The sequence below is a fragment of the Lithobates pipiens genome, unplaced genomic scaffold, assembly GCF_037356315.1.
Source record: "Lithobates pipiens isolate NorthernLeopardFrog02 unplaced genomic scaffold, aLitPip1_a1.2 Scaffold_13, whole genome shotgun sequence".
Classification (NCBI taxonomy): domain Eukaryota; kingdom Metazoa; phylum Chordata; class Amphibia; order Anura; family Ranidae; genus Lithobates; species Lithobates pipiens.
The window spans coordinates 167609580-167637444 of NW_027507718.1; the positions used below are offsets into that span (position 1 = coordinate 167609580).

At 45.9% G+C, this 27865-nt stretch overlaps 1 protein-coding gene across 4 annotated transcripts in view; it reads left to right on the top strand.

Annotated features, from left to right (window-relative positions):
* Positions 1-525: 525 nt before the first annotated feature.
* The window catches only part of BTBD2 (BTB domain containing 2), a 238352-nt gene continuing 211012 nt past the window's right edge, over positions 526-27865 (top strand). The window contains exon 1 of one of the 4 annotated variants that reach the window (XM_077475821.1): positions 526-638. Coding sequence is in view for 2 of the 4 variants with exons in the window: in XM_077475819.1 (XP_077331945.1) it covers positions 27317-27771 (455 nt within the window). In the remaining 2 variants the exon portion in view is untranslated. Of the gene's footprint in view, positions 639-27101; positions 27228-27258; positions 27772-27865 lie in introns of those variants that run through there. The other 3 variants (XM_077475820.1, XM_077475819.1, XM_077475818.1) reach the window with 3 other exon arrangements.

A 27865-nucleotide genomic window follows, 5' to 3' on the forward strand; every position in this document is an offset into this window, starting at 1 on the left:
TGTTTGGGTGTTCTAATTAGTTTTCTAGCAAAAAAATGATTTTAACGTGTACACAACAAGTTTGAAAAATAGGCCTGGTCCTTAAGTGGTTAAGACCAGCCTTGTGTTGTATGGCAGTCTCAGCCTGCCTTTGGGGGCATTAGTGATCGCTTTCTCCTGGTTCTCACTTGGACACAGTAAGCCCCATCCACGTGCATGTGCAGGATGTCATTGTCATCCTTCGCTTTAAAAAGTGAGGAGTCCCTCACCCATGTCTCTCTTGTTATTAAACCGATTTGTCATGTGCATGCACACTTTTGCTAGTTGAATCCCTAATCAAAGATACCAATGTTTTCTACAGTGTTTTCGTTTACATAATGCCTACTAGCTCATGTGCAGGATAAGCTAAATTCAAAGCATGCCTCTGGAGATAGCCATCAAAGTTACCAGTGAGCTTATATCAGCTCTCACCAGATCTTTCAAGTGGCTGTTGTCATAGCTAGTCACGTGTGCAGAACCATGGAACTGCAGGTCTAAACAGAGGCTGAGATGGTACCATCTTCGGCAGATAGAAGTTTAGTTCTGCTTTAAGTTATAGTCATATGAAGGTGAAGCCTACCCATGCTGCCATGAAGAATAGTCAGGAAAGGAAAATTATAGTAAGTATTTGAATACAACGTTCTGTTTTATTTCTGTGTTGCTGTTTAAAAGTTACCCTTACTTCTTTTAGGACTCATTCACACTATCACCGGTGACCTGTGCTTTTCTGCCCTGGATAAGTTCAGGACACCGTTAAGGTACATAGAAAACAATTGTTTTCAAACTACCCAATTCACAACACAACGCTGGTGTAAGTGGTGCAGTGAGCTGTAGAAAAATTCAGCATAAAGCAGTGCGGTGTCGTGAAATGTGCATTGCACAGCTCTCTGCTAGAGCCAGCACGGTCACTAGCCCACACAGTAAAACAAAGTATTTTACTTAACAAACTAATTTTAACATGGCCCTAACTGTTACAGTTGCTTGTGCCCTCAATGTTACTGTTAAAATTGTAAAGTCTTGTTTTTTTGCAGTGGTTTTGCACAAAGCAGACCAGATCCTCCTCTTCTTGAGTCCCTTTTCGGCTCTCCTGGCCCCTCCCTACTGATGTGTGCCCCACAGGAAGCAGCTTGCTGTGGGGGCACCCGAGCCGAGGAGCAGCTCTGTGTGTCTTTTCAGACACAAAGCCATGGCTAGACTCCACTCTCTCTCTCTCCTGATTGGCTCACTGACTTTGACAGCAATCGGAGCCAATGACTCTCCGCTGCTGTCTCAGTCAATGAGGAGGAGAGTCCCGGACAGCCAAGTCTCTCGCGCAACATCGCTGGATAGAGATGGGCGCAGGTAAGTATTAGGGGGGGCTGCTGCACACAGAAGGTTTTTTATCTTAATGCATAGAATGCATTAAGATAAAAAACCTTATGCCTTTACAATCACTTTAAACCCGAATGATATCTGCAGCTGCATTACTGTTTTCTAGAGCCGAAGGTCAGCTCTTTTCTAAAAGCAATCCAGCAGCTAACTAGCCACTGAATTGCTTTTACTAGAGCAGGAGGGGAATGTACCCCCTCCTGCCGTCTTTCGTGGCTTTACCTCCTGCCGTCTTCTTGTGGTTTACCGGGATCTACCGTCCCACCGGGAGTCCTGATCAACCAGCCTGCGCTTCCGCCAGCTGACCTCAGAGCTTAACAAAGCACGGATCAGCTTTGTTTGAGTCTGGGCTATGGTAACCTGGAAGCGATGATCTGACATCACTTCCAGTTTACCTGGATGTAAATGGTGCCATTTTGAAAAATCAAAAGCATTTTAACACACTGATCTTGGTGTATTTAAATCCTTTTAAGGGCAGAGGAGGGACACCAGATCTCTCCATAAAAAGTACCATCACATGTCTATTGCTGTCACAAGGGATGTTTACATAGCAATAAAAGTTATCCGAGAAAAATTAAAACTATCAGTGTAAAAAAAGATTAAATGCCTATCAGTCCCACACGCATGCAAACAGCTATCGTTCCACATATGTAAGTTATCACTGCAAACCTCAGATCATGGGCAGTAGTTCTAGCACAAGACCTCCTGTGTAAATCTTAAGTGGTAACCTGTAAAGACTTTAAGGTGTCCGTTTATGAAGCAATGATCAGTGGAGATCCAGAGGATCGCCGCTGATCACAGCCCATAAACAGTATATAAACCAGAGATAATCAGGGGAGAAGTGTTTGAACTTGTTCTCCCGCCGATTATCTCCGCACATGGAGAATCCACATAGACTGACACAGTAACGGTCACTTTATGAAGCTGCGATCTCAGCGCTTCACTTGTGATCTGTGTCAGAATTCACACGCCCCGATTCACCAACTCAGAGGTGGAGAATCGGGGTAGTGAAGAGGGAATCAGGGGGATCTGAGGAGGAAAGAGGAAGATAATTAACTTCCTTATGCCTCGTTCAGACCCCCCAACACTGTAACCATGTCCCCCTGTCATATGTATGTGTATACATATATATATATATAATGTGCATATGTATATATAATGTGTGTGTATATACATGTATATATAATGTCTGTGTGTGTATACATGTATATATTATGTAGGGGGACGCTTTATTTCACTAACATTAATCACACCGCGTGTCAGTGTATTGAGCTGTGATAATTTATCACTGCTTAATATATTGACATCTGTATGTATCTGTGAATTTCTAGTACTGTAATCTCGTAAAGTCTCACGAGATTCCAGTATTAGGGGCCGTTCTCCAGTGTTAGAAGCGTTTGTAGATCGCTTCACTCCTCCAAGTGTGAAGCGATCTACTCCGCTTCATAAAGTGGCACACAGAGGAGAAAGATCTCCTATGTGAATGCCGGAGAATGAAGCAGTGAATAGATTTCACTGCTTCATAAAAGGACACCTTAAAGTGTTGTCTATGGATAGTGACATTAAGGCCGCGTACACACGGGCGGACTGTTCGCCCAACTTTGTCCGCTGAACAGTGTTTGGGCGGACAGTCCGCTCGTGTGTGGGCTTTCAGCGGACAGTTTCAGCGGACAGTTTGACGAACAAGGTTTTTCGGAAATTCCGTAAAACTGTCCGCTGAAACCTTGTTTCAGCGAACAGTCCGCTCGTGTGTAGGCTTGTTCGTCAAACAAAGTTGCGCGCATGCTCAGAAAGGATTTTCACGCCGAAAGTTATAATGCAGTGTATAGGACGTCGTATTTTTCGTCCCGTCGTACGTGCCGTTCACGTCATCGCGCACGGTTTCAGCAAACTGTTCGTTCGTCGTGTGTGGCCATGTCCGTCCATGCTAATTTTGAGCGGACTGTTTGCCGAAACTGTTTGACGGACAAAGTTGGGCGAACAGTCCGCCCGTGTGTACGCGGCCTTATGTTGTTTGTTGCTTTTGCACGAGCGTACACAATTTTAAAGCATGACATGTTTGGTATCTATTTACCCCACATAACATCATCTGTTATATTTTACCAAAAATTGGGTTATGTGTTTTTTTTTGCATTCAAATTTAAAAAAAAATATTTTTCTCCTAAAAAAAATAGATTTTACAAAAATTGCAAAACCCACCAATTTATTCTCTAGGGCCTTGCTTTAAAAAATATATAATTTTTGGAGGTTCTAATAAATTTTCTAGCAAACAAAAAAGTGCCAGAAAAGGCTTTTTTTTTTATAATGCAGAAGAGACATACTATTCTATTAAAGCAGAGTTCCACCCAAAAGTGGAAGTACCATTTTAAGGACTCCTCACCCCTTATTTGACAGGTACCCAGCTCCCACTTCCACTTAGGCCACCTAGGCGACGCAAGCGGAAGTTATCCTCTCCCCCATCCTCCCTGCATTCTTCTTGGACACGTCACAGGTCCCAGAAGATTGCCCGGTCATAGAGTCACATCGTGACTCGCACGTGAGGAGTCGCACTTGGCTGTGAAGCCACAAGCTGTCACAGCCAGGTGCCCACTCTTGTGATGCTGACGCAGGAGAGAGGCGAGGGAGAGAACCCAGGGTTCGGGCAGCTGCATCGCTGGATCCTGGGGTAGGTGTGTGTTTCTTAACCTCCCTAGTGGTCATTTTGAGTTTGGCTCGGGGTGAATTTTCATTACCAAAAGTATTAACCCCGAGCCACACTCGGGATTGCATCGCAGGATCCAGGCTACTTACAAGTTACTTACCTTGTCTCCAGGATCCTGTGATGTTTCCCCGCTGTGTGTGTGGACTGTGTCCTCCGCTCGAACTATCACTGTCCTGGGCTCCGTTCCCTGCGAGTGCTGCAACGCATGGGGATGGAGCCCGGTGCCAAATTCAAAAAGTGAAAAATACATAATACATACAGTACATACAGTACACTGCAATCTTACTGATACTTACTGAAACTTGCGATTGTCCATGGCAACCAAAAAGCATCCCTTTACATCAAAAGCAGTTTTAGATCAGCTAGAAAACAGTGATAGTAAATTAGAACACTTGCAGAATTGAACAATAGTGATTTGTGGGGAAATTCGTCATCAAACACTGAAAGTAACGACAGCAACAATTCTGCAACTGAGCAAATTTCTGTGTTTTTGATTTGATTACATTATTGAATAAATGTTGTTATTATTATGTTATTTTATTTGTTATAATTATTTAAATGATTTTGTGTCTCAAACTTTATCATACCCGGGATGTCTAATCGACTCTGGTTTGAACAGATTTAAAGCGGTCCTCCACCCTGAAGTGGAAGTTCCGCTCATCTGATCCCTCCCCCCCTCCGGTGCCACAATCGGCACCTTTCAGGGGGGAGGGGGGTGCAGTTACCTGGATAATCCAGGTATCTGCACCCACTTCCGGGACAAGACCGCCACAGATGCCCCGCCCCCCGTTGTGTTCTGGGAAACACACAGTTCCCAGGACACAGCGGGGACCAGCAGAGACGTGCAATGCGACTCGTGCATGCGCAGTAGGGAACCGGGCAGTGAAGCCGCAATGCTTCACTTCCCGATTCCCTGACAGAGGATGGCGATTGCTCATCATCTGCCGCCAACATCGCTGGACCCTTGGACAGGTAAGTGTCAATTTATTAATAGTCAGCAGCTGCAATATTTGTAGCTACTGGCTTTTAATATTTTTTTTAAAGGTGCAGAATCACTTTAACCACTTGCCGACCAGCGCACGACGATGTACGTCGACAGAATGGCACGGGCAGGCAAATGGGCGTACATGTACGCCCCTTTAAATTTGCCGCCCTGCCATCGGGAGCACGCCGCCGCCGCAGTGCTCCCGCGCTGGTCGGGACCCCCGTGAGTCCAGTCGCGGGACCCGCGGACTCGATCGCCGCGGGCATCCCCGCGATCGTCTCACGGAGCGGCCAAATGGAGAAGTGCCATTGTAAACAACATTTCTCCATTCTGCCTAGCAACTAGTGACGCTGATCTCTGCTCCATGTGATTGGAGCAGAGATCAGTGTTCACTAAATGAAAGCCCAACCCCCCCACAGTTAGTAACACGCCCCTAGGAACACTTAACCCCTACACTGCCACCCACTGGTTATCCCCTTCACTGCCAGTGTCATTTACACAGGAATCACTGCATTTATATAGCAGTGATTACTGTATAAATGATAATGGTCCCAAAAATGTGTCAAAAATGTCCGATGTGTCCGCCATAATGTTGCAGTCACAATAAAAATCGCTGATCGCCGCCATTACTAGTAAAAAAAAAAATAATAAAAAATTATTTTAAAAAATGCTATAAAACTATCCCTATTTTGTAAACGCTATAACTTTTGCGCAAACCAATCAATAATCGCTTATTGCGATTTTTTTTTACCAAAAATATGTATAAGAATACGTATCGGCCTAAACTGAGGGGAAAAAAAGTTTTTTTTTTATATATTTTTGGGGGATATTTATTATAACAAAAAGTAAAAAATAATGCGTTTTTTTCAAAATTGTCGCTCTATTTTTGTTTATAGCGCAAAAAATAAAAACCGCAGGGGTGATCAAATACCACCAAAAGAAAGCTCTATTTGTGGGAAAAAAAGGACGTCAATTTTGTTTGGGAGCCACGTCGCACAATTGTCAGTTAAAGCGACGCAGTGCCGAATCGCAAAAAGTGGTCTGGTCTTTGACCAGCAAATTGGTCCGGTCTGAAAGTGGTTAAGTGAGTTATTCCTAAGAATTACAGGCCTATAATATAAAACACCAAATTTCCATGCGAAACATTGTACCGCTTTGAGATAAATGTGAATGAGAAAAATGTGACATAAATCGTACAGCCTGGGAGGGTAAAAGTCAGCTGTTGACTTTTAATAAACACAAAAAAGAGGCCCTTGTCCTCATCAACATGGGGACAAGGTGCTTTGGGGTGGGGGGGGCCGCGCGGCCCCCCCTTCCCCAAGGCACCCCCCATGTTGAGGGCACGTGGCCTGGTGCGGCTCAGGAGGGGGGGCGCTCGCTCGCCCCCCTTTCCTGGCCGGCCGGGTAGCGTGCTCGGACAAGGGTCTGTTGTGGACTTGGGGGACCCCCACGCCGATTTTTTTCGGCGTTGGGGTTCCCCTTTAAGTCCATACCAGGCGGCGGGGCCAGCGACGTCTCCTTCGCGGGCCCCGCCTACCTGCAGACCCGCTCGAAATGAGCGGACTTTTCTCCGGGCGGGAAAAGTCCGTTCATTTCAAAAGTACGGCGGACTGGCATACACACGGCCGGATTGTCCGCCGAAATGCGAGTCCGCCGGTAAGATTGGAGTGCAACACGGCATTCTAAGTCCGCCGTACTTTCGGGTCAAAAAAGTATGCCGGAGGCTACACACGGGGGGATTGTTTGGCGGACTTGAGTTTGCCGGACTTTTCCACCGGATTGTTTGATCGTGTGTACGCGGCATAAGACACTACAAGCTGTGGTGGAGGTGAGTATAGTTCTGCTGTATGGTAAAACATTGTCAGCAAGATAGGAAGTGAGGCTAATTCTCTCTAAGGCTAGGTTCACATCTATGCATGTATGGTTAATGCATTTTTGAGGCCCGTTTTGTGTTTTGGATGTGTTAATGTTTCTAAGGAAGAAGTGTTTGCTGTCGTGCAGGAAATGCACAGGAAATTCATGTACATTAGTTTTTCATGCTTTTGGATGTAATTCCATTGACGTCTAGGAAGCCAAAAACGCACCGTGCTGGGAGTAAAAATAGTCCCTGCACCAAAAAACGCACCAGTGGAAACTGCATAGATGTGAACATGACCCATAGAAACTAGTGTTAAAGAGGAAGTAAACCCTGATGAGTTTACTTCCTCTTTTTTTCCCTGCAAAGGTAAAGCATAATGGACTACTATGCATCACATAGTAGCCCATTATGTGTCACTTACCTGACACAGGAGCCAGCGAAGTCGCCGCTGTCCCCTGTAGTCCGCCGCATCCATCTTGCTTGTGGCGTCTCGCAGCTCCGCCGAATGACAGCGGCGAAGCCGCGATGACGTCACTCCCGCGCATGCGCACGGGAGTCGACAAATTCGGCAGCTCCATTCTTGGAACTGCCGCGTTTAGTGCGCCTGCGCGCCGCTGTCTACGGCGCATGCGCCGTAGACAGCGGTGCCCGTTTTCGGGCAAATATCTCCTAAACCATATAGGTTTAGGAGATATTTCTTGGACCTACAGGTAAGCCTTAATCTAGGCTTACCTGTAGGTCAAAGTCGTTTGTAAGGGTTTACTTCCTCTTTAAGGTGGTTGTAAAGGCACAAGTTTTTTTTACCCTTAATGCATGTACATCAGCCCTCCTAATACTTACCTGAGCCCCCTTTCAATCTATCGATGTCCACGAGAGCCTTGCCTCTCTGGGAACCTGCACTCCTAATTGGCTTTTGGCAGCCATTGGTCAATCATAGCCAGTGAGCTAATCAATAGATGAATGGGAGCATGGCCGAGCTGCTTCTCCATGTGTAAATGGACACACAGAGCCATGGGGGGCCGGAGCACGCCTGCTTTGGTGGCCCCACAGCAAGCTGCTTGCTGTGGGGGCACCGGGCAGGAACCAGGAACCAGAGCACCTGCGGGGAACCCGAGAAGAGGAGGATTCGGACTGCTCTGTGCAAAACCACTGTACAAAGCAGGTAAGTGTAACATGTTTGTTATTTAAGAAAAAACAACAACAAGATTTAATATCGCTTTAAATGGACTGTAGTGGATTTCTGACAAATCTGCAAAATTCACTACGAAACGCATAGGTGTGAAACTAGCCTAAGGGCTAGTTTACACTTGTGTTGCTCTATGAAGCATGGTCACATTCACTTGGCTCAACCGCAGGGTTTTACCACCCTTCAATTGCTAACAAGTCCGAAAGAAGCCTTAGGTAACAATAAAAGCCTGACAAGATTTCAAACCTTTTTCACTCTGCCCAAACCAAAGAAATGATTTGTCCGCACATACAGTGTATATAAAAAGTCTACACATGCCACACAGACAAAGATAAATAATTTCAGAACTTTTTCCACCTTTAAAGCGGTAGTAAACCCGCAAATTTTTTTTATTTTTTTTTTAAACCTGCAAAGCAAAAGGCATAATGAGCTAGTATGCACCGCATACTAGCTCATTATGAAATACTTACCTTAGAACGAGGCCCCGACATCTGGCCCGATCCACGCCGAGGGAGCTGACATGCTCCCTCTGCGTCTCTTCCGGGTATCGCGGCTCCGGCGCTGTGAGTGGCCGGAGCCACGATATCGTCACTCCCGCGCATGCGCGTGGGAGATTTCAGTCCGGCCGGACGAGCGCTGCCGGATTTTCACGGTGAGAACCCCCTTGTGCGCATGCGCCGCTGCAGTCAGCGGCGCATACCGAGGGGAATATCTCCTAAACCGTACAGGTTTAGGAGATATTTTTTTTACCTACAGGTAAGCCTTATTATAGGCTTTCCTGTAGGTAAAAGTTAAAAAATTGACCATACAACCACTTTAATGTGACCTATAAACTGTACAACTCAGTTGAACAACAAACTTACAACTTTTAGGTAGAGGGAAGTAAAAATAATAATAATAATAATATCGTTGCCTAAGTGTGCACACCCTTAACCACTTGCCAATCTGCTGCAGTAGTTACACTGTGGTAGGTCAGCTCTATTGCGCAAATTGCTGTAGGTGTACATTGCTTAGTGCAATAGATACAGTGAGCATGGAGCCAATGCGCGTGGCCCGTGGCCGCAATGTCTGCCGCCCACCTGCGATCGCTCTACAAAGAGCCAGAACAGGGATCTGTCAATGTAAACAGAGATCCCTGTTCTGTCATGGAGTACAGTTCCTAGTGATTAGGAACAATGATCTCTCTGTACTCCCAGTCGGTGTTCCCCCCCCCCCACAGTTAGAAACACCTCCCAGGGAAAACATTTAACCCCTTGTTTGCCCCCTAGTGTTAACCCCTTCCCTGTCAGTGTCATTTATACAGTATTCAGTGCATTTTTATAGCACTGATCGCTGATTACTGCCATTACTAGTAAAAAATAAATAAAAATAAGAAAATGCCATAAATCTATCCCCTATTTTGTAGACGCTATAACTTTTGCACAAACCAATAAATATACGCTTATTGTGATTTTTTTACCAAAAAATATGTAGAAAAATACATATTGGCCTAAACTGATGAAGACATTTGTTTTTTTTTTGTAGGGGATATTTATTATTATTATTAAAATATATATACTTTTTCAAAATTGTTGGTCTTTTTTTGTTTATAGTTTATTATTTACAAAAATTTAAAACTGCAGAGGTGATCAAATACCACCAAAAGAAAACTCTATTTGTGGGAAAAAGGGACAATTTTGTTTGTGTACAAGGTCGCACGACTGCGCAATTGTCAATTAAAGCAACTCAGTGCCATATCCCAAAAAAATGGCCTGGTCATTAAGGGGGTAAACCCCTTCTGGGGCTGAAGTGGTTAAACTAATACTTTGTTGAAGCACCTTTTGATTCTTTTACAGTACTTGGTCTCTTTGGGTATTAGTCTATCAGCATGGCACATCTTGACTTGGCAATATTTGCCCACTCTTCTTTGCAAAAACACTCCAAATCTGTCAGATTGTGAGGGCATCTCCTGTGCACAGCCCTCTTCAGATCACTCCACAGATTTTCAATCGGGTCTGGGCTATTCCAAAAATGTATTGTTGATTTGGATGTATGCTTTGGGTTGTTGTCATGCTGAAAAATGAAGTTTCTCTTCATGTTCAGCTTTCTAGCAGAAGCCTAAAGGTTTTGTGCCAATATTGACTGGTATTTGGAACTGTTCATAATTCTCTCTACCTTGACTAAGGCCCATGTCTCAGCTGAAGAAAAACAGCCCCAAAGCATGATGCTGCCATCACCATGCTTCACTGTGGGTAGGGTGTTCTTTTGGTGATGTGCAGTGTTGTTTTTGCCCCAAACATATCTTTTTGGAATTGTGGAATTTGGAATTATGGCCATAAAGTTCAACCTTGGTTTCATCCGACCATAACACATTTTCCCCACATGCTTTTGGGAGACTTCATGTGTTTTTGCAAAATTTGTCAGGGCTTGGATGTTTTTCTTGGTAAGAAAATACTTCCGTCTTGCCACTCTACCCCATAGCCCAGATATATGAAGAATACAGGAGATTGTTGTCACATGTACCACACAGTAAATACTTGCCAGATATTCCTGGAGCTCCCTTAACTTCTTAAGGACCGCCTCCTGCACATTTACATTGGCAGAATGGCACGGCTGGGCACAAGCAGGTACAGGTATGTTGCTCTTTAAGTGCCCAGCCGTGGGTCGCATGCGCGCTGCCGCCGCGACTCGCGACCTGGTCCTGAGCTCCGTGACCGTGGCCGCAGGACCCGCGGACCCGATCGCCGCTGGTGTCCTGCGATTGGGTCACAGAGCAGAAGAACGTGGAGAGGTCTGTGTAAACAAACCTCTCTCCGTGCTTCCTACTGTGGCTGTCACCGATCGTCTTTCCCTATAACAGGGAACAGACAATCAGTGACATCACATGCCAAGCCACGCCCCCATACAGTAAAAAAAAAAAAAAAAACACACAACGTCACACATAACCCCTCCTCGCCCCCTAGTGGTTAACTCCTTCACTGGCAGTGTAATTTACACAGGAATCAGTGCATTTAAATAACACTGATTTCTGTATAAATGACAATGGTCCCAAAAATGTGTCAAAAATGTCCGATGTGTCTGTCATAATGTCGCAGTCACAATAAAAATCACTGATCGCTGCCATTACTAGTAAAAAAAAAATATTAATAAAAATGCTATAAAACGATCCCCTATTTTGTAAACGCTATAACTTTTGCGCAAACCAATCAATAATCACTAATTGCGATTTTTTTTTACCAAAAATATGTAGAAGAATACGTATCGGGCTAAACTGAGGAAAATTTTTTTTTTATATATTTTTGGGGGATATTTATTATAGAAAAAAGTAAAAAATATTGCATTTTTTTCAAAATTGTCGCTCTATTTTTGTTTATAGCGCAAAAAATAAAAACCGCAGAGGTGATCAAATACCACCAAAAGAAAGCTCTATTTGTGGGGAAAAAAGGACGCCAATTTTGTTTGGGAGCCACGTCGCGCGACCGCACAATTGTCAGTTAAAGCGACGCAGTGCCGAATCGCAAAAAGGGGCCTGGTCCTTTGGCTGCAAATTGGTCCGGGACTTAAGTGGTTAAATCGGTAGAAAACCCATCTTGTGCTATTCCTGCCATATGACACTTTCCTAACTAGTGAACTACTTGCTCTGTGTACAATGCTTCCTACCTTCTTCCTTTCTGTGCAGTCAGTCCTTTTCTGAGCAATGACATAATCGGCACATGCGCACTGAGTCCCATTTTTCCGGCAGGCCGGAAAAATGGTGTTTACATGCCGGAGCTACGTCATTCCCTTTGCCTGTCAGGTCTGGGATCCCGCGAGACTAGTTTCCCATTCACAAGCTGAGCCTTAACCCCATGTGACTTGCTACGTCACAGGGGTTATGGAGGCGACTAGTGCAGTACAGGACTGAGCCAGAGAGAGCGGTAATGCATTACCGCGCATGACCAAGATTATGGACATGGAGAGGGAGTAAGGGCAGAAGTAAAAATCCTATTGAACGCAGAAGACAGCAGTCAGTATGACGGCGTCTGCGACTGAAAAAGAGCTTTACAAAAAATAATGTTTTTACAAGTAAGAAGCGTTTTATATGTTTTCCCTATGTGGCACTTTGGTTTAAAATAACTTATGTAGCACTAACCCCCGAAGGAGCTGCTGGTTATTTTTGGGCTTAACGTTACCTTCTGTTCTTCTTATGACACGTCTAGGGGATGTCCCATGGTAGATGACCCTGTAACTTGAGAATGACAATAGATCCACTTGAATGGATTTTATTTGCAAAAACTCGAACCATTGAACAGTCTTTCAACTTGGGATCAGAGGTTTGGGAAGGAGGTTCAGGTCCTCTCAATGTCAAAGTCTATGAACGTTAAAGAACTTGCTTACTTTGACTGCATCCAGAGAATAGTCATTCGCAGCTGGACAAACACTCAGGTTGGACAGTCCCTCTCTCACAAGGCCTAGCAGTCAACAAGATGCTTATTCAGGAACAAAGTCTTTGTCACAGACGTTGTTGCAGAACACGTAGGAAACTAAGCTGTAGAACACTTGTAGGATACCTGGATCTTTCAGCCAGCTTGGCGATATCCACAAGACCGGATTCTCTCGGTTACTTCAGCCCTTCCAGGCTCTTGTTAAGAAAACCAAACTCATACGTGGTATTCTTCTAAAGAGTCCTCCCCTGGAATGCTTGAAGTACAATGGGTCTCTCCCGAAGCGGAGACGGCACCCAACCACCTCAGAATCCTGCTTTCGTTTCCCTGCTTCTGGCTAGCCAGCCCCAAGGCATCAAAGTCGGGTGGATCCACACCCCAGGCCATAGCCTTCCTGGGGGCTGGTCAGGAGGACCAGGACCAAGTAGTCAACACATCATACTGGACCGGAACTCTGAACCACTTGACGTCCATATCTTAAATACCCTCTCCCAGAGGGCACAGCGAGAGGGCCACTCCCACTGACCTGGCTCCGAAAGAGAGTAACTTAAACGCCTGACCAGACCATAGTTCCTAGGCTGAACATTTCACAGCCCAGTCAGACTGACACAGAAGTCAAATTTAGACAAATAGACCCAAACCAAACTGTAGCTTGGGTAAAGTTTTAACTTTGAAAAACACATAGCGCGTGCTCTTCAGGAGCCCGCCGCTACACTTAATACACTTCATCCTGTGTAATTTCAGATAGAGTTTACTACCGCTTTAATGTTGCTGTAGGCCTCGGCAGCCTCCCTGACCAGTTTTCTTCTCGTCTTTTCGTCAATTTTGGAGAGACATCCAGTTCTTGGTAATGTCACTGTTGTGCCATATTTTCTCTACTTGATGATGACTGTCTTCGCTGTGTTCCATGGTATATCTAATGCCTTGGAAATTCTTTTGTACTATTCTCCTGAAACAATGAGATCCCTCTGATGCTTTGGAAGCTCTGTACGGACCATGGCTTTTGCTGTAGGATGCGACTAAGAAAATGTCAATAAAGACCTATTAGAACAGCTGAACTTTATTTGGGGGGTTAATCAGAGGCACTCTAAATGATGGCAGGTGTGTACTGACTCCTATTTAGCATGAGTTTAAATATGATTGCTTAATTCTGAACACAGCTACATCCCCAGTTATAAGAGGGTGTGCACACTTATGCAACCACCTTATTTTATTTTTACCCCCCTAAAATATTTTAGTTTGTTTTTTAACTGAGTTGTACAGTTTATAAGTCATATTAAGACACCTTTCACACTTATACGACTTGTCCCACGATTTTGTACTGCAAAATCGCATGAAAAGTCATTCTCCATGATTTTTAATGACTATCATTCATATTGGCATGACTCTAAGTCGTGCCGACTTCAAAGTAGTGCCTGCACTACTTGGATCCAACTTTCATGTGAGTTTATTGTCCATAGACCTCAATGTTAAACCCTCAAGTAGCATGCAAATCGTAACTGAATAATATAGACATGATTTCAGTATGACTCTGAAAGCACAAGCAGCTTTTTGACCCTTGTCCCACCCAATCCTTTCAGCATAGTAGCCCCTCCCAAGCACATTTTTCTACCACATATTCACTTCCTGGTTGTTCCCTCAGCAACAATGTGCTCCAAACAGCCCAAAAAAGAGATGTCTTTGACAATGAGCAAATCATTCGATTTATCTGTGAGCGCTCAGCTATTTATTATTTGTGTGACCCAAACTACAAAGACAAGATAAAGAGAGAAAGAGCATGGGTGGAAGTAGCAAGGTTATATTTTGAAAACTGGGATTACTTTTCACGCAGAGAGCAGTCATCACAAAGTAATTAGTATGCCTATTGTGTTGTATTTACTTCATATGTCACTCATAGTGTGACAAAATAGTACTTATCCCAAATCGCTGTAAAATCGCGTGACTTTGAAGTCACAAAAGTGTGAAAGGGGCCTAAAGGTGGAAAAAGTTCACCACTTGACAACTGGGCACTTAAACCCCCCCTCCTGCCCAGACCATTTTTCAGCTTTCGGTGCTCTCACACTTTGAATGACAATTACTCAGTCATGCAACACTGTAACCAAATGAATTTTTGTCCTTTTTTTTCCCCCACAAATAGAGCTTTCTTTTGGTGGTATTTGATCACCTCTGGTTTTTTATTTTTTGCGCTATAAATGAAAAAAGACCGAATTTTTTTTTAAAAAACACATTTTTCTTTGTTTCTGTGATAAAATTTTGCAAATTATAAATTTTTCTTCATACATTTTGGGCACAATTTATACTGCTACATATCTTTGGTAAAAATAACCCAAATCTGTGTATATTATTTGGTCTTTGTGAACGTTAGTCTACAAACTGTTGTGCGAATCATAATTGATCACACCTAATGTACTGGTGGCCTATCTCATTTCTTGCGACCTGAACAAGCCAGGAAAGTACAAATACCCCCCAAATGATCCCTTTTTTCAAAGTAGACATTCCAAGGTATTTATTAACCACTTGCTTACTGGGCACTTAAACACCCTTCCTGCCCAGACCAATTTTCAGCTTTCGGTGCTCTCACACTTTGAATGACAATTACTCAGTCATGCAACACTGTACCCAAATGAATTTTGTGTCCTTTTTTTCCCACAAATAGAGCTTTCTTTTGGTGGTATTTGATCACCTCTGGGGTTTTTATTTTTTGCGCTATAAATTAAAAAAGACCGAAAATTTTGAAAAAAAACGCATATTTCTTTGTTTCTGTGACAGAATTATGCAAATTATTAATTTTTCTTCATAAATTTTGGCCACAATTTATACTGCTACATATCTTTGGTAAAAATAACCCAAATTAGTGGATATTATTTGGTCTTTGTGAAAGTTAGAGAGTCTACAAGCTGTGGTGCGAATCGCACAAAATTGATCACATCTGATGTACTGGTGGCCTATCTCGCTTCTTGTGACCCGAACAAGTCAGGAAAGTACAAATACCCCCCAAATGACCCCTTTTTGGAAAGTAGACATTCCAAGGTATTTAGTAAGAGGCATGGTGAGCTTTTTGATGTTGTCATTTTTTTCCCACAATTCTTTGCAAAATGAAGATTTTTCATTTTCTTTATTTTTCTCCACAAAATTGTCATTGTAATAGGTTATTTCTCTCACGTGGCATGTGTATACCACAAATGACACCCCCCAAAAAATTCTGCTACTCCTCCTGAGTATTACAATACCACATGTGTGGGACTTTTTCACAGCCTGGCCACATAGAGAGGCCCAACATGCAGGGAGCGCCATCACGTGTTCTAGAAGCATAAATTACACATCTAACTTGTTGACTACTTATTACACTTTTGAAATACCAGGACAATGACACGTGACACTGATGACAGATGGCACTGATACGTGGCAATGATGACACTTATACGTGGCACTGATGACACGTGGCACTGATGACAGATGACACTAATATGTGGCACTGATGACACGTGGCACTAATACGTGGCACTGATGACACGTGGCACTAATACGCGGCACTGATGACACGTGGCACTAATATGTGGCACTGATGACACGTGGCACTAATACGTGGCACTGATGACACGTGGCACTAATACGTGCCACCGGTGACAGATGGCACTAATACGTGGCACCAATGACGCGTGACACTGATGACAGATGGCACTGATAAGTGGCATTGATGACACGTGACACTGACAACAGATGGCACGTGACACTGACAGGTGGCACTGATGACAAATGCCACTGATACGTGGCACTGATGACAGATGGCACTAATACGTGGCACTGATGACAGATGGCACTATGTGGCACTAATAACACGTGGCACTGATGACAGATGCCACTTATACGTGGCACTGATGACAGATGGCACTGGGGACAAATGGCACTGACAACAGGTGGCACTGGGGACAGATAGCACTGCGGGCAGGTGGCACTGGGGTGGGGTGGATTGCACTGGGACGGATGGCACTGGGACGGATGGCACTGGGGCGGATGGCACTGGGGCAGGATGGCACTGGGGCGGATGGCACTGGGGCGGATGGCACTGGGCGGATGGCACTGGGGCAGGATGGCACTGGGGCAGGATGGCACTGGGGGGGGGGCATGGCACTGGGGGGGGGTGGCACTGGGGGGGGTGGCACTGGGGGAGGATGGCTCTGGGGGAGGATGGCACTTTTTTTTTAACTTTTTTTTTACTTTTTTTTTTTTTTTTTTTTTTTTTTTTTTTTTACACTGACGGCTGCTGCAGCCGTTCTTCTCTCCCCTCTCACACGCTGTCTGTGTGAGGAGGGAGAGCGGCGCTGAGAGATGATCTCATATGTTTACATATGAGATCATCTCCCATTGGACACGCTGATCACGCTGTAAACGGCCGCTGTGATTGGCCGTTTACAGCGATCTGTGTTTGCCTGTCCCCGGGGGACACGGCAAACACAGAACTTCCGCGATGCGCGCCCGCGGCGGCGCGGATTGCGGAAGTAAACACCAGGCCGTCCAGGGACGGCCAGGCGAGGGAAGCCGCCCGCCCTAAAGCCGTCATTCGGCTATAGGGCGGGCAGGAAGCGGTTAAGAATGGTGAGCTTTTTGATGTTGTAATTTTTTCCCACAATTCTTTGCAAAATGAAGATTTTTTATTTTATTTTTTTCCACAAAATTGTCATTGTAATAGGTTATTTCTCTCACGTGGCATGTGTATACCACAAATAATGCCCCAAAATAAATTCTGTTACTCCTCCTGAGTATTACGATACCACATGTGTGGGACTTTTTCACAGCCTGGCCACTTAGAGAGGCCCAACATACAGGAAGCACCGTCACGTGTTCTAGGAGCATAAATTACACATCTAACTTGCTGACTACCTATTACACTTTTGAAGGCCCTGGAGCACCAGGACAATGACACGTGGCACTGATGACTGATGCCACTAATACGTGGCACTAATACCTGGCATTGATGACACGTGACACTGATAACAGATGGCACGTGACACTGACAGGTGGCACTGATGACAGATGGCACTAATGACACGTGACACTGATATGGCACTATGTGTCACTGATGACAGATGGCACTTATACGTGGCACTTGGGACCAATGGCACTGATGACAGGTGGCAGTGGGGACAGATGGCACTGATGACAGGTGGCAGTGGGGGAAGATGGCACTGGCAGGTGACAGTGGGGGCAGATGGCACTGACAGGTGGCAGTGGGGGCAGGTGGGCACTTTATTTTCATTTTTTTTTTTTATATATATTTTTGTCACTAACCGCTGCATCTCTGCAGCAGTTCATCTCTCCCTCCTCACACGCTGTCTGTGTGAGGAGGGAGAGCCGGTGATGAGAGATGATTTCATATGTTTACATATGAGATCATCTCCCATTGGACACGCCGATCGCGCTGTAAACGGCCGTTTACAGCGATCTGTGACTGGCTGTGTCCGGGGGACACGGCCAGCACAGAACACCACGGCGGCGCACAGAGGGGAAGTAAATAGGAGGACGTCCAGGGATACCCTACCGGCAGATAGCGTCCGTGCTGTAGCCGTCTTTTGGCTATAGCGAGGGCACGAAGTGGTTAAGCACAAAGGTAAACAACCTCAAATTAGTAACAGCAATAGAAACTCACACCTCCAAACCAAGGTTTCATTTGCACAGACATTTAGCTACACTGTGAATCCCAGCAGCAAGAATCTACTGATTCCTGTGGCCGGGATTGACATCTGTGTGCAGATAACTGCAGTCTGCCAAAGTGTATCCTGCCTCGATCACCGCAGAAAAATCGCTGGCTTTGCGAACAGTCACAGGTAGCTGTCACTGCCAACAGCCTGCCCTTGCAGTGTAGGGGCCTGGTGGCCACAGCTGTATGCAGCTGTCTAAGCCTTCATGTACACATAGCCTCAAGTTTAGGGGCTGTAGTGTACATAAAGCCTAACCCAGCCACAGGAATCATGAGATTCTTACTGCTGGGATTCACATTGTGAAACAAAACCCATGCTAATGGAGCCTGATTCTCGGTTTTTTAGCCACTTGCTGCCCAGCATTTGTATATACTTCCTGGGAAGCAAGTGGTATATTAGGATTATGGCCTCTGTGATGAATGAAGCAGGAGGCGGCAAGGATTTTGTCAATTTTTCAGTACTCTCTTTCCTTGGCTGATACAGCCAGATAATTATCTGATCAAACAGATCTGTGTTTGATCAGTTTGTCTAAAGCCCCATACACACTATCAGATTTTCTGCAAATTTTTTTCCTTTAGATTTACCAAAACCATATAATATGAGGTCAAACCTTAGGAGTTTCAATTTGTATGCAATCAGGCAGGCTCTTGCACTACATGGTTTTGGTAAATCTGAAGATATAATAGGCAGAAAATCTGATAGTGTGTATGGGGCTTTAGGCTGGGTTCACACTGGTGCAAATTGGATGGGGGACCCACATCTAATTCACATGTCTGGAGATTGTGACCGGCTCTCTATGGACCCCGTTTACATATCTCCACAGTGGTGTCCTGTGCACCTTATGGTCCGTTTCAGGCATGAATTCAGCCCAAAATTTGGACAAATCTGACCTGAAACAGTGAACAGGGACGCACCGGACCCCTACTGTGAGACTCTCTGTGCTGCGGTGTGAACCCAACCTGAAGGGCAGAGGAGACATTTGGGGTCTAATAGACCACTGAGGTCTCCATAAAGAGTACCTATCACATGGGGTCTTATTCACCTCTTGTGATAGCAGCTACTGTATGTAACATTCTCTTTTAGGCCCCATTCACACTGGGGCAGTGCGGCCGTCGGCGGTAAAGCACAGCTATTTTTAGCGACGCTTTACCGTCGTTTCAGCGGCGGTCTGCGGCTGCTAGCGGGGTGGTTTTAACCCCCGCTAGCAGCCAAAAAAGGGTTAAAACCGCCTGCAAAGCATCGCTGCAGAAGCGCTTTGCCGGCGGTATAGCTGCGCTGTCCCATTGATTTCAATGGGTAGGAGCGGTTTAGGAGCTCCAAAGATGGGGCTTAGCAGGACTTTTTTCACCGTCCTGCTAGCGCACCGCTCCAGTGTGAAAGTGAAAGGGGCCGGTATTTTTGGGCACTATTTTTAGCGCTGTAGCGCCTGAAAACTGCCCCGTGTGAACGGGGCCTTATAGTGTACCAAAAATAGTGTATTATATTGTGTTTGCGTGCACCAAAAAAAAAACTTGACTGTGCAAATATTGTGCAACATAAAAAACTGCAATAACCACTATTTTATTCGTCAGGGACTCTGCTTTCAGAGAATATGTAATGTTTGCTCTAAGTAATTTTCTAACAAAAAAAAATGCATATTTTCACATGTATGTGAAAAATTTCAAAATTGGCCCTGTAGGCCAACGAATGAGACGTGTGTAATAAAAAGTGGGAACTGCCGCAGTTAGGGTGGTTCCAGTTTTGTATTTTTGTGGCAAGATTGGGATGTCTGATGTATGCATGGTATTAGTTATATAAAATATCAAAGTCCACAACATTTGCTGTATTAAAGCTGCTCTTCAGTAATTTTTCCATCTATTAAATCTTCTGCCCTTGTCGTTTTAACTTTGGATAGTAAAACATTTTTTCCTGGTGTCTCCATGGCAGCATACCTGTGACAAGGTCCGCCTTGGCTCCTCCCTCAGGACTAGTGAATATTATAAAAGAAATGGTTAGCGCAGCCCCAGCATTCTCCTTTTTTCCTCATACCTCATGGCAGTGAATTCTGGTCAAGCGTCCTTACCTTCTGCATTCGGCAGCCTCCGTCCGGGTTCAAGCCTCTCCCGGATGCAGTTCCTTCTCTGGGGCAGCTAAACGCGCTTATAAGGTTGGAAGTCCCTTCTGTAGGATCTTTTGGGACAGTTTGTCTCTTAAGTAAGAGCTTTATCTGCAAATTGGTCATTTAGGCATTAGCTCACTGATGGTTACAGAGGCAGCAGCTATTTCTGCATTCCTTTTTTTTTTCTTCTTTCTCTCACTCCTTTCTCTTTCCTTTTCTCTCTCTCTTTTCCTCCCCTCCTCTCTCCAACTTTCAATTTTTTCTCTTGGTCTCTCTTTTTTTTCCTCTTCGTTCCTTGTCAAAGAAAACCCCCCTCCTAGCCCCTGTCGCCCTCCAGGCTCCCTAGGAGCTGCGTGCTCTCAGCGCCGGCTTTTTCTACACTTTCGGCGTTCCCCACCGTGTTCTGCGCATGCGCTGGCGGGGCAGGTCCTCCGGGTGCTCGTTCCGCCGGTCGGAGCATGCGTGGTAAATCTGGAGCCCGCGGCGGCCATTTTGGTTGAGGGCAGAGCCCTCAAAGCATCAGGGACAGTGTAGAGGCGTGCCCCACCTCTCCTGTTCCTATTTATCTCCCTGGCAGCCTCAGTGGGACACCTGTGGCTGCAGGGAGAAATGCATTTGGAGAGCAAGGAAATACCCATTCACTTCAGGTAAGGCAAATAAATAAATAAAAGATGTAATTAAATAATATAAAATAAATAAATAATATAATATATAAAATTATTAATATAAATAAAATTAATAAATTAAATAAATGTTTATTTGGGGTCCCAGGAGGAAGAAAAAAAAAAAAGAGACAACCCTTTATTTTTAGAGGTAATCCCTTTTTTTCAAATCGGGACATGGCCAGTTGATGCTTCTCCTATGACTCTTTTCTTAGCTGCTGCCTCTGCCTAGCATGAGCCATTCGCCACCCGCACAAGATCCTACTCTACTCCCAAGGTAAGGACCTACGTCCAGGTAATTTTATATAAAAAAAAAAGAAAAAGAGTGCACTGAGGCTGGTACTTTTATGTATTTCAGTCCTATATGCCAGAAGACGTTAAGAGGACCTCAAGGCATCATGAAGACGATGATGACTCTAGTCACAGCAGAGACAGGTCATCCAGGCATGGGGATTATAGAAGTAGCAGGAAAGCATCGGCCAAAAAGTGCCGTCATTCGTGCTCCCCGAGACCTAGATCTCCAAGATGTCAGGCCTGTGGAGCTACCCCACTTCCAGACAAACTGATCTGTCGAAATTGCCTCAAGGACTATGCTGCGGACAGAGAATCTGAAGGTCTGCAAGTGGCAGACTTACTCAAAAAAGCAGTAAAAGATTCCCTTGCAGAATTGGTAGCCACAATGCCGATGCAACAACCAGCATCCCCTCCTTAGGAGCAAACGGCTGAGGCTTCCACTCCCAGACTGTCCACAAGTGGAATTTTTCGTCTGACGCCTGCACCTTCCTCTAAACATTAAGAAGAGAATGCCATCTCAGAGGAATCATCTGATGACCTAGATGCCTCTGGCTTTGCTTTCGCCATGGCCCAGCCTTATGTACAGGCAGTTAAACAAGCGATCGGCTGGGAAGAGACCAACACAGAGGTTAAGAAGTCTAAATCATACTTCCCCTTTCTCAAACGCCAGATCTCCTTTTTCCCTCTCACGGACGAGATTAGGGATGTGATTGAGAAAGAGTGGAAAAAGACAGAGAAAAGATTCTCCATTAATCGCTTGGGAAAGTTATACCCTCTCTCAGAAGCTGATTCCGCAATGCTGGAGGGTTATCCAGTGGTCGATTCAGCAGTGGTAAGGTTGGCAAAGAATGTCACGTTGCCCCTAGAAGATTCAACTTCTTTTAATGATCCATTGGACAGGATGGATCTCGATCTCAAGAAGGCTTACCAGATGGCAGGCAACGCCTGTAAGCCTGCGATAGCCCTGACATCAGTGTCCAATGCACTACGCGTCTGGACGGATAATATAGAGTCGGCAATCCAACAGGACATCCCAAAGGAGGAGATAATCAAGGCCTTGGATGAGCAGAAGCTCTCAGCAGACTTTATTGGTGAAGCCGCCATTGATTCAATTCGTTGATCCCCAAGGGCAATGCTCCACACAGTGATGGCCAAACGGGCCCTGTGGCTGAAACCGCGGGCAGCGGATATTGCCTCAAAACAAAACTGGTGCAAGATACCTTTTGACGGCAAAGCCTTGTTTGGGGAAAAACTGGACAAGGCCATCTCTCGAGTCACTGGCGGAAAATCAGGCCTACTACCCCAAGACAGGCGATTGGGACGCTCCAGGACATTCGCACCCAGATTCCAATACTCCAAGAATAAGGATTACCGACAGTCCAGGCAAGGGAAAGGTTTCAGGCATAATTGGAAAAGCACACAGTCCACGTTCCTCAAGACCCGAAGACAGAGACCAGTGCCTACCCCACAGGATTTCACTAAATCCTTTTGACGCAAGGCCAGGCCAAGCGATCCCTGTAGGGGCGAGGTTAAAACACTTCTCAAAGACCTGGGAACAAAAGTGCAGGGATCCTTGGGTAGTCTCCACAGTCAAATATGGCCATTTCTGGTTGTTCCTAGACAAACCTCCCAAGGACTTCTTCTCTCCGACAAGGGTGTCAAGGTCCCCCCAAAAAGCGTAAGCGCTACAGCGATTTCTTCTCTCCTTGCAGGAACAGCAAGCAGTAGTCCCAGTGCCTCCATCAGAAAGATTTTCGGGTTTTTACTCCATCCTGTTTCTAGTCCCCAAGAGAAACGGTGGGTGGAGACCCGTGATAGACTTAAAAAGACTAAATCGCTATATCTTCCTAGAAAAATTCAAGATGGAGTCACTACAGACGATTATACGTGTAGTCCAACCAGGGGACTGGATGTTGTCAATAGACTTGCAGGACGCTTACCTGCATATACCCATACTTCCTCCATTCCAGAAGTATCTGAGATTCGCAGTGGGGCAGGTACATCTCCAATTCCAGAGCCTTCCATTTGGCCTCTGCATGTCGCCAAGAGTCTTCACAAAGACCCTGATTGCCATCACAGCCCCTCTGAGAGAATTGGGGCTTCGGGTATACCACTACTTGGACGACCTTCTACTCCTGGCGAAGGATCCAGCCCAGTTAGTGGAACACAGGAACATTCTTTTGACGACTCTAACAGAATTCGGATGGAAGATAAACCAGGAGAAAAGTCACCTTTCTCCAACCCAGGAGATGGTTTATTTGGGTGCTCTGTTAAACACAAGGAACAGGACAGTGGCTCTCCCACCTCAGAAGGCAACATCCATTATTCAACAAATGAAGAAAGTGAGTACAGGATTCTACCTGGCAGCCTCAAACTGTTTGAGCCTGGTAGGCCGGATGTTGTCATGTATCCCTATGGTCCCCTGGGCCCATTGGCATTTGAGACATTTCCAGCTGGAGTTCCTGAGACTGTGGAACAGACGGTATCTATCCCAACCCATACACTTGACGAACTTGATGCTCAGGAGTCTATATTGGTGGATGAAGAAACAGACACTTCTGAAATCACGCCTGCTAGGGCATGTCGACTGGATCACAATTACTACTGATGCCAGTGCAGCAGGTTGGGGAGCACACTGCAACCAGATCTCAGTGCAGGGAAGATGGTTCTTCCATACAGCAGGCGTGGTGTCAAATGTCCTGGAGGTCAGAGCGGCCTACCTTGCATTACTAGCCCTAGAGTTCGAGATTACGGGGAAACCAGTTCTCCTCAGAATGGACAACAGGGCTGTGGTATCTTATGTACACCGACAAGGGGGGACACGCAGCAGGTCCCCCCTGAAGGAGGTGGAACCCATAGTCCTCTGGGCAGAAAGGAATCTAAAAGACCTGAGGGCAGTCTATCTGCCTGGTCATCTCAACTCGAGGGCCGACAGCCTTTCCCGCAAGTTCGTGGATACCAACGGATGGTCTCTACATCCGGAGATTTTCAACTGGATAGTGAACCAGTGGGGTCCCCTCGAGCTAGACATATTTGCAACAACATTCAATACCAAACTCCCAAGGTTCATCTCAAGGTTTCCTCACCCCCAAGCGGAGGCAATAGATGCCCTCTCAGCCCCCTGGGCATGCAATCGGGCCTATGCCTTCCCTCCACGGCCTCTCATTCCAAGATTCTTGTCAAGACTTATGAGGGAAACCACGACGGTGATAGCGGTCCTACCGTACTGGCCAAGACGTCCTTGGTTCCCCACAGCAATGTATCTGAGTACCCGGCCTCCAGTCAAGGTTCCAATAATACCTCTTCTCCTGTCGCAAGGATGTCACACCCATCCAGATCCCCGCAGGCTGGAGCTTCACATCTGGCAGCTGAAAGGGAAAGGTTCAAATCCCTAGGGTGTTCCAACAAAGTGATCTCAACCCTGCTCAAAGCACGAAAACCATCCACAAACGGTATACATGATAAGTTGTGGAACAAGTTCAGGGCCTTCATGATTGGCAGAAGCTGTGATCCAGATTCCCCATCCTCCTCTCAAATTCTTGAGTTTTTGCAGGCAGGCCTAGACCTAGGTCTTGCACTAGGTACACTAAAGGTACAGGTATCAGCAATTTCAGTGGCAACCAGTAGAAGATGGGCCGAGGATCCATTGATAATCCAGTTCTTCAAAGCTGTCAGAAAGATCTGTCCGCCAACTAAACAATCTTTTCCCACTTGGGACCTTGCTATCATCCTAGAGTCCTTAGCCAATCCACCTTTTGCCCCTTCGGAGTCGGCATCGCTCTGGAATCTAACCTTGAAGCTAGCCTTCCTGATAGCTATAACCTCTGGCAGATGGGTTTCAGAGCTCCAAGCTTTAGGAGCAGATCATAATCATATCATGTTCTATCCGGACAGAGTAGAACTTAGAACAGTGTGAGGATTTATTCCCAAGGTTGCATCATCCTTGAACGTGTCGGAACCTTGGGCACTCCCAACATTTTTGGAAGAGGACTCTGGTTCTCTTCATGAGCTAGACATTGCCTCCACTTTGAGATGCTATCTGCAGGCCACAGCATCATTCAGGGGTTCCATCAGGCTGTTTATAATTCCCGGGGGTAAAAACAAAGGCAAGGAGGCGTCAACAAGAACGTTTGCCTCATGGATCGTTAAACTCATCCACAAGGTGTACAGGACAAATGGACTGGAACCCCCTTCGGAGGTCAGGGTGCACTCCACCAGAGAGGTTTCTGCCTCTTGGGCGGCAAGAGAGAATGTGTCAATTGAAACTATTTGTCGGGCAGCGACTTGGTCGTCCCAACATACGTTTCTGAAATATTACAGGGTGGACCCAGGAGCTCTCTCATCGGTGGAGTTTGGCAGACAGGCAGTCACATCAGCCTTCGCTTCTTCTAAATAATAATTTCTTTAAAATAAACTTCTAAGCATCATCCCACCCGTCTTAGCTAGTTATTTGTCACAGGTATGCTGCCATGGAGGCACCAGGAAAACAGAAAATTGTACCATACTTACTGTAATTTTCTTTTCCTGGTGCCTATCCATGGCAGCATACAATCCCACCCTCGGTATTCTATATTACGGAGAATGCTGGGGCTGTGCTAACCATTTCTTTTATAATATTCACTAGTCCTGAGGGAGGAGCCAAGGCGGACCTTGTCACAGGTATGCTGCCATGGATAGGCACCAGGAAAAGAAAATTACAGTAAGTATGGTACAATTTTCTGTTTTTTTTTCTGCCAGTGCATACCTTATACAGCCCACTTCCTGTTTCTTACCTGGTCATTAGCCTAGGTTTATGACATCATGCACAGCTCTCACTCATTCTTGTGAGAGTTTGCCAGGAAGGGTGGAGGGATGAGTCATGAGAGGGCCAATGAGAGTCGCAGAGCTGGAGGTGTGTGTCTGTGTAAATCCAGTAAGTGAACAGGCAGCATCTTCAGCCGCCCAGTTAAAATGGATGCAGCCAGACTAAGTGGAGGGAGATTTCTGCAGCATACAGTGGAACCTTGGTTTACGAGTAACGAAGTTAACAAGCGTTTTGAAAGACGAGCAACTTTTTTTTTTTTTAATCCTGACTGAGTGTTGTCTCGCAAAACAAGCAGAATTCAAGCTAATGGGGTGTGCAGTACCGCATTTTGCCAGAGGTGCAGGGGTACCGATGACACTCAGAACCGTTTGGAAATACTCCGAATTAAGGATGAGCTCAGGCGTGTTTGCATCCTCCACGTGCAGTGCCCGCCAGGAAGTTGGCGTAGCGCTGGGCTACTCACAAGCATTGAGGCATTGCCCGAGCTCTGCAGTGATTCTTACTCAAAAATACTCCATACCCGAGTTCAGCCGAGCTGTCCCTGAGTATTTCCGAGGCTCTCTGGCCCGCCCACCTCTGGCCAAATGCGGTATTGCATGCAATAGAAGTCAATGTCAAACAAATTATCGTTTCCATTGACTTCTATGGGGAAACTTTGATATGCGAGTGCTTTGGATTACAAGCATTCTCCTGGAATGGATTATGTTTGTAATCCAAGGTTCCACTGTATTTGGCAAATACAGCATCACGGTATATATAAAATAATATCCAAAGCGGTTGGGGGGGGGGGAGCTTCAGAATGGCAAAGATGTTTTTATTACAGATTGTGTGAGCAGACTGCATTTTCTTTTTAAATACGCAGCTTACAGGAAAAATATTATTAACCAGATGACTGCCAGCAAAGAAAAAGAAATGACTCGCCTAAGCACAAATACAAATCATCCTTGGACAGTCCATACTGTAGGAAAGAGTGAACGTGAGAAGTTTGTTGGAAGCGCCAATCAGCGCGCTCTGCCTTTGAACACGTGATCCAAGATGGCGCCTGGAAGACAAACAGGAACTAAACAAAGTGTCCGCAGTTTTGGAGCTCGAAGCCGTCACTTTCCTCGTCCAATCAACAGGCCCGGTCATTCCCATCGCTCGTAGTGAAGGTCACAAGTTCCACCCATCTACTGTTTTAAGTCAATCTGATGCCTGCGCTTTTGCCGTTGCCATAGCGATTTTAGGGCCACACCGCCCCATGCGTCGCTGTTGCCCGCTTTTATTTGTGAACAGTGGTTGGAAGCTTCCAGCTATATCCGCCTCCAGCCGCCCACTGGAGCCTCCCCCATCCAAGATGGCGGCGGGTGGGAATGGTGGCCTTTCGTTCTCCGGTGTGGTGAGCAACAGCGCCCCTAGCAATCGCGGTGGGACGGTGTCCACCTCGTACAACTACAGCGGAGGGGCAGCGGTTTCCTCTCCGGGGAACCAAAGTGCATCGGCAGCGTCTTCTGCCGGGGCCTCGCCTCCAGCGGCTCCGCCTCCGCCTCTACCTGCGGCTGCCGGCCTCCTGCACAGAGAGCCCGTCTATAACTGGCAAGCCACTAAGACCACGGTGCGGGAACGCTTCACTTTTCTCTTTAACAACGAGGTGCTGAGTGACGTGCATTTCCTAGTCGGGAAAGGACTGGGCAGTCAGCGGATACCCGCTCATAGGTACAGAATCCTCCAACACTACATTGTAGGCTGGGGTGACAACCACCCAGGGGGGGTCTGCATGCTGCTCATTGTGTTTGTGGATTACACAACT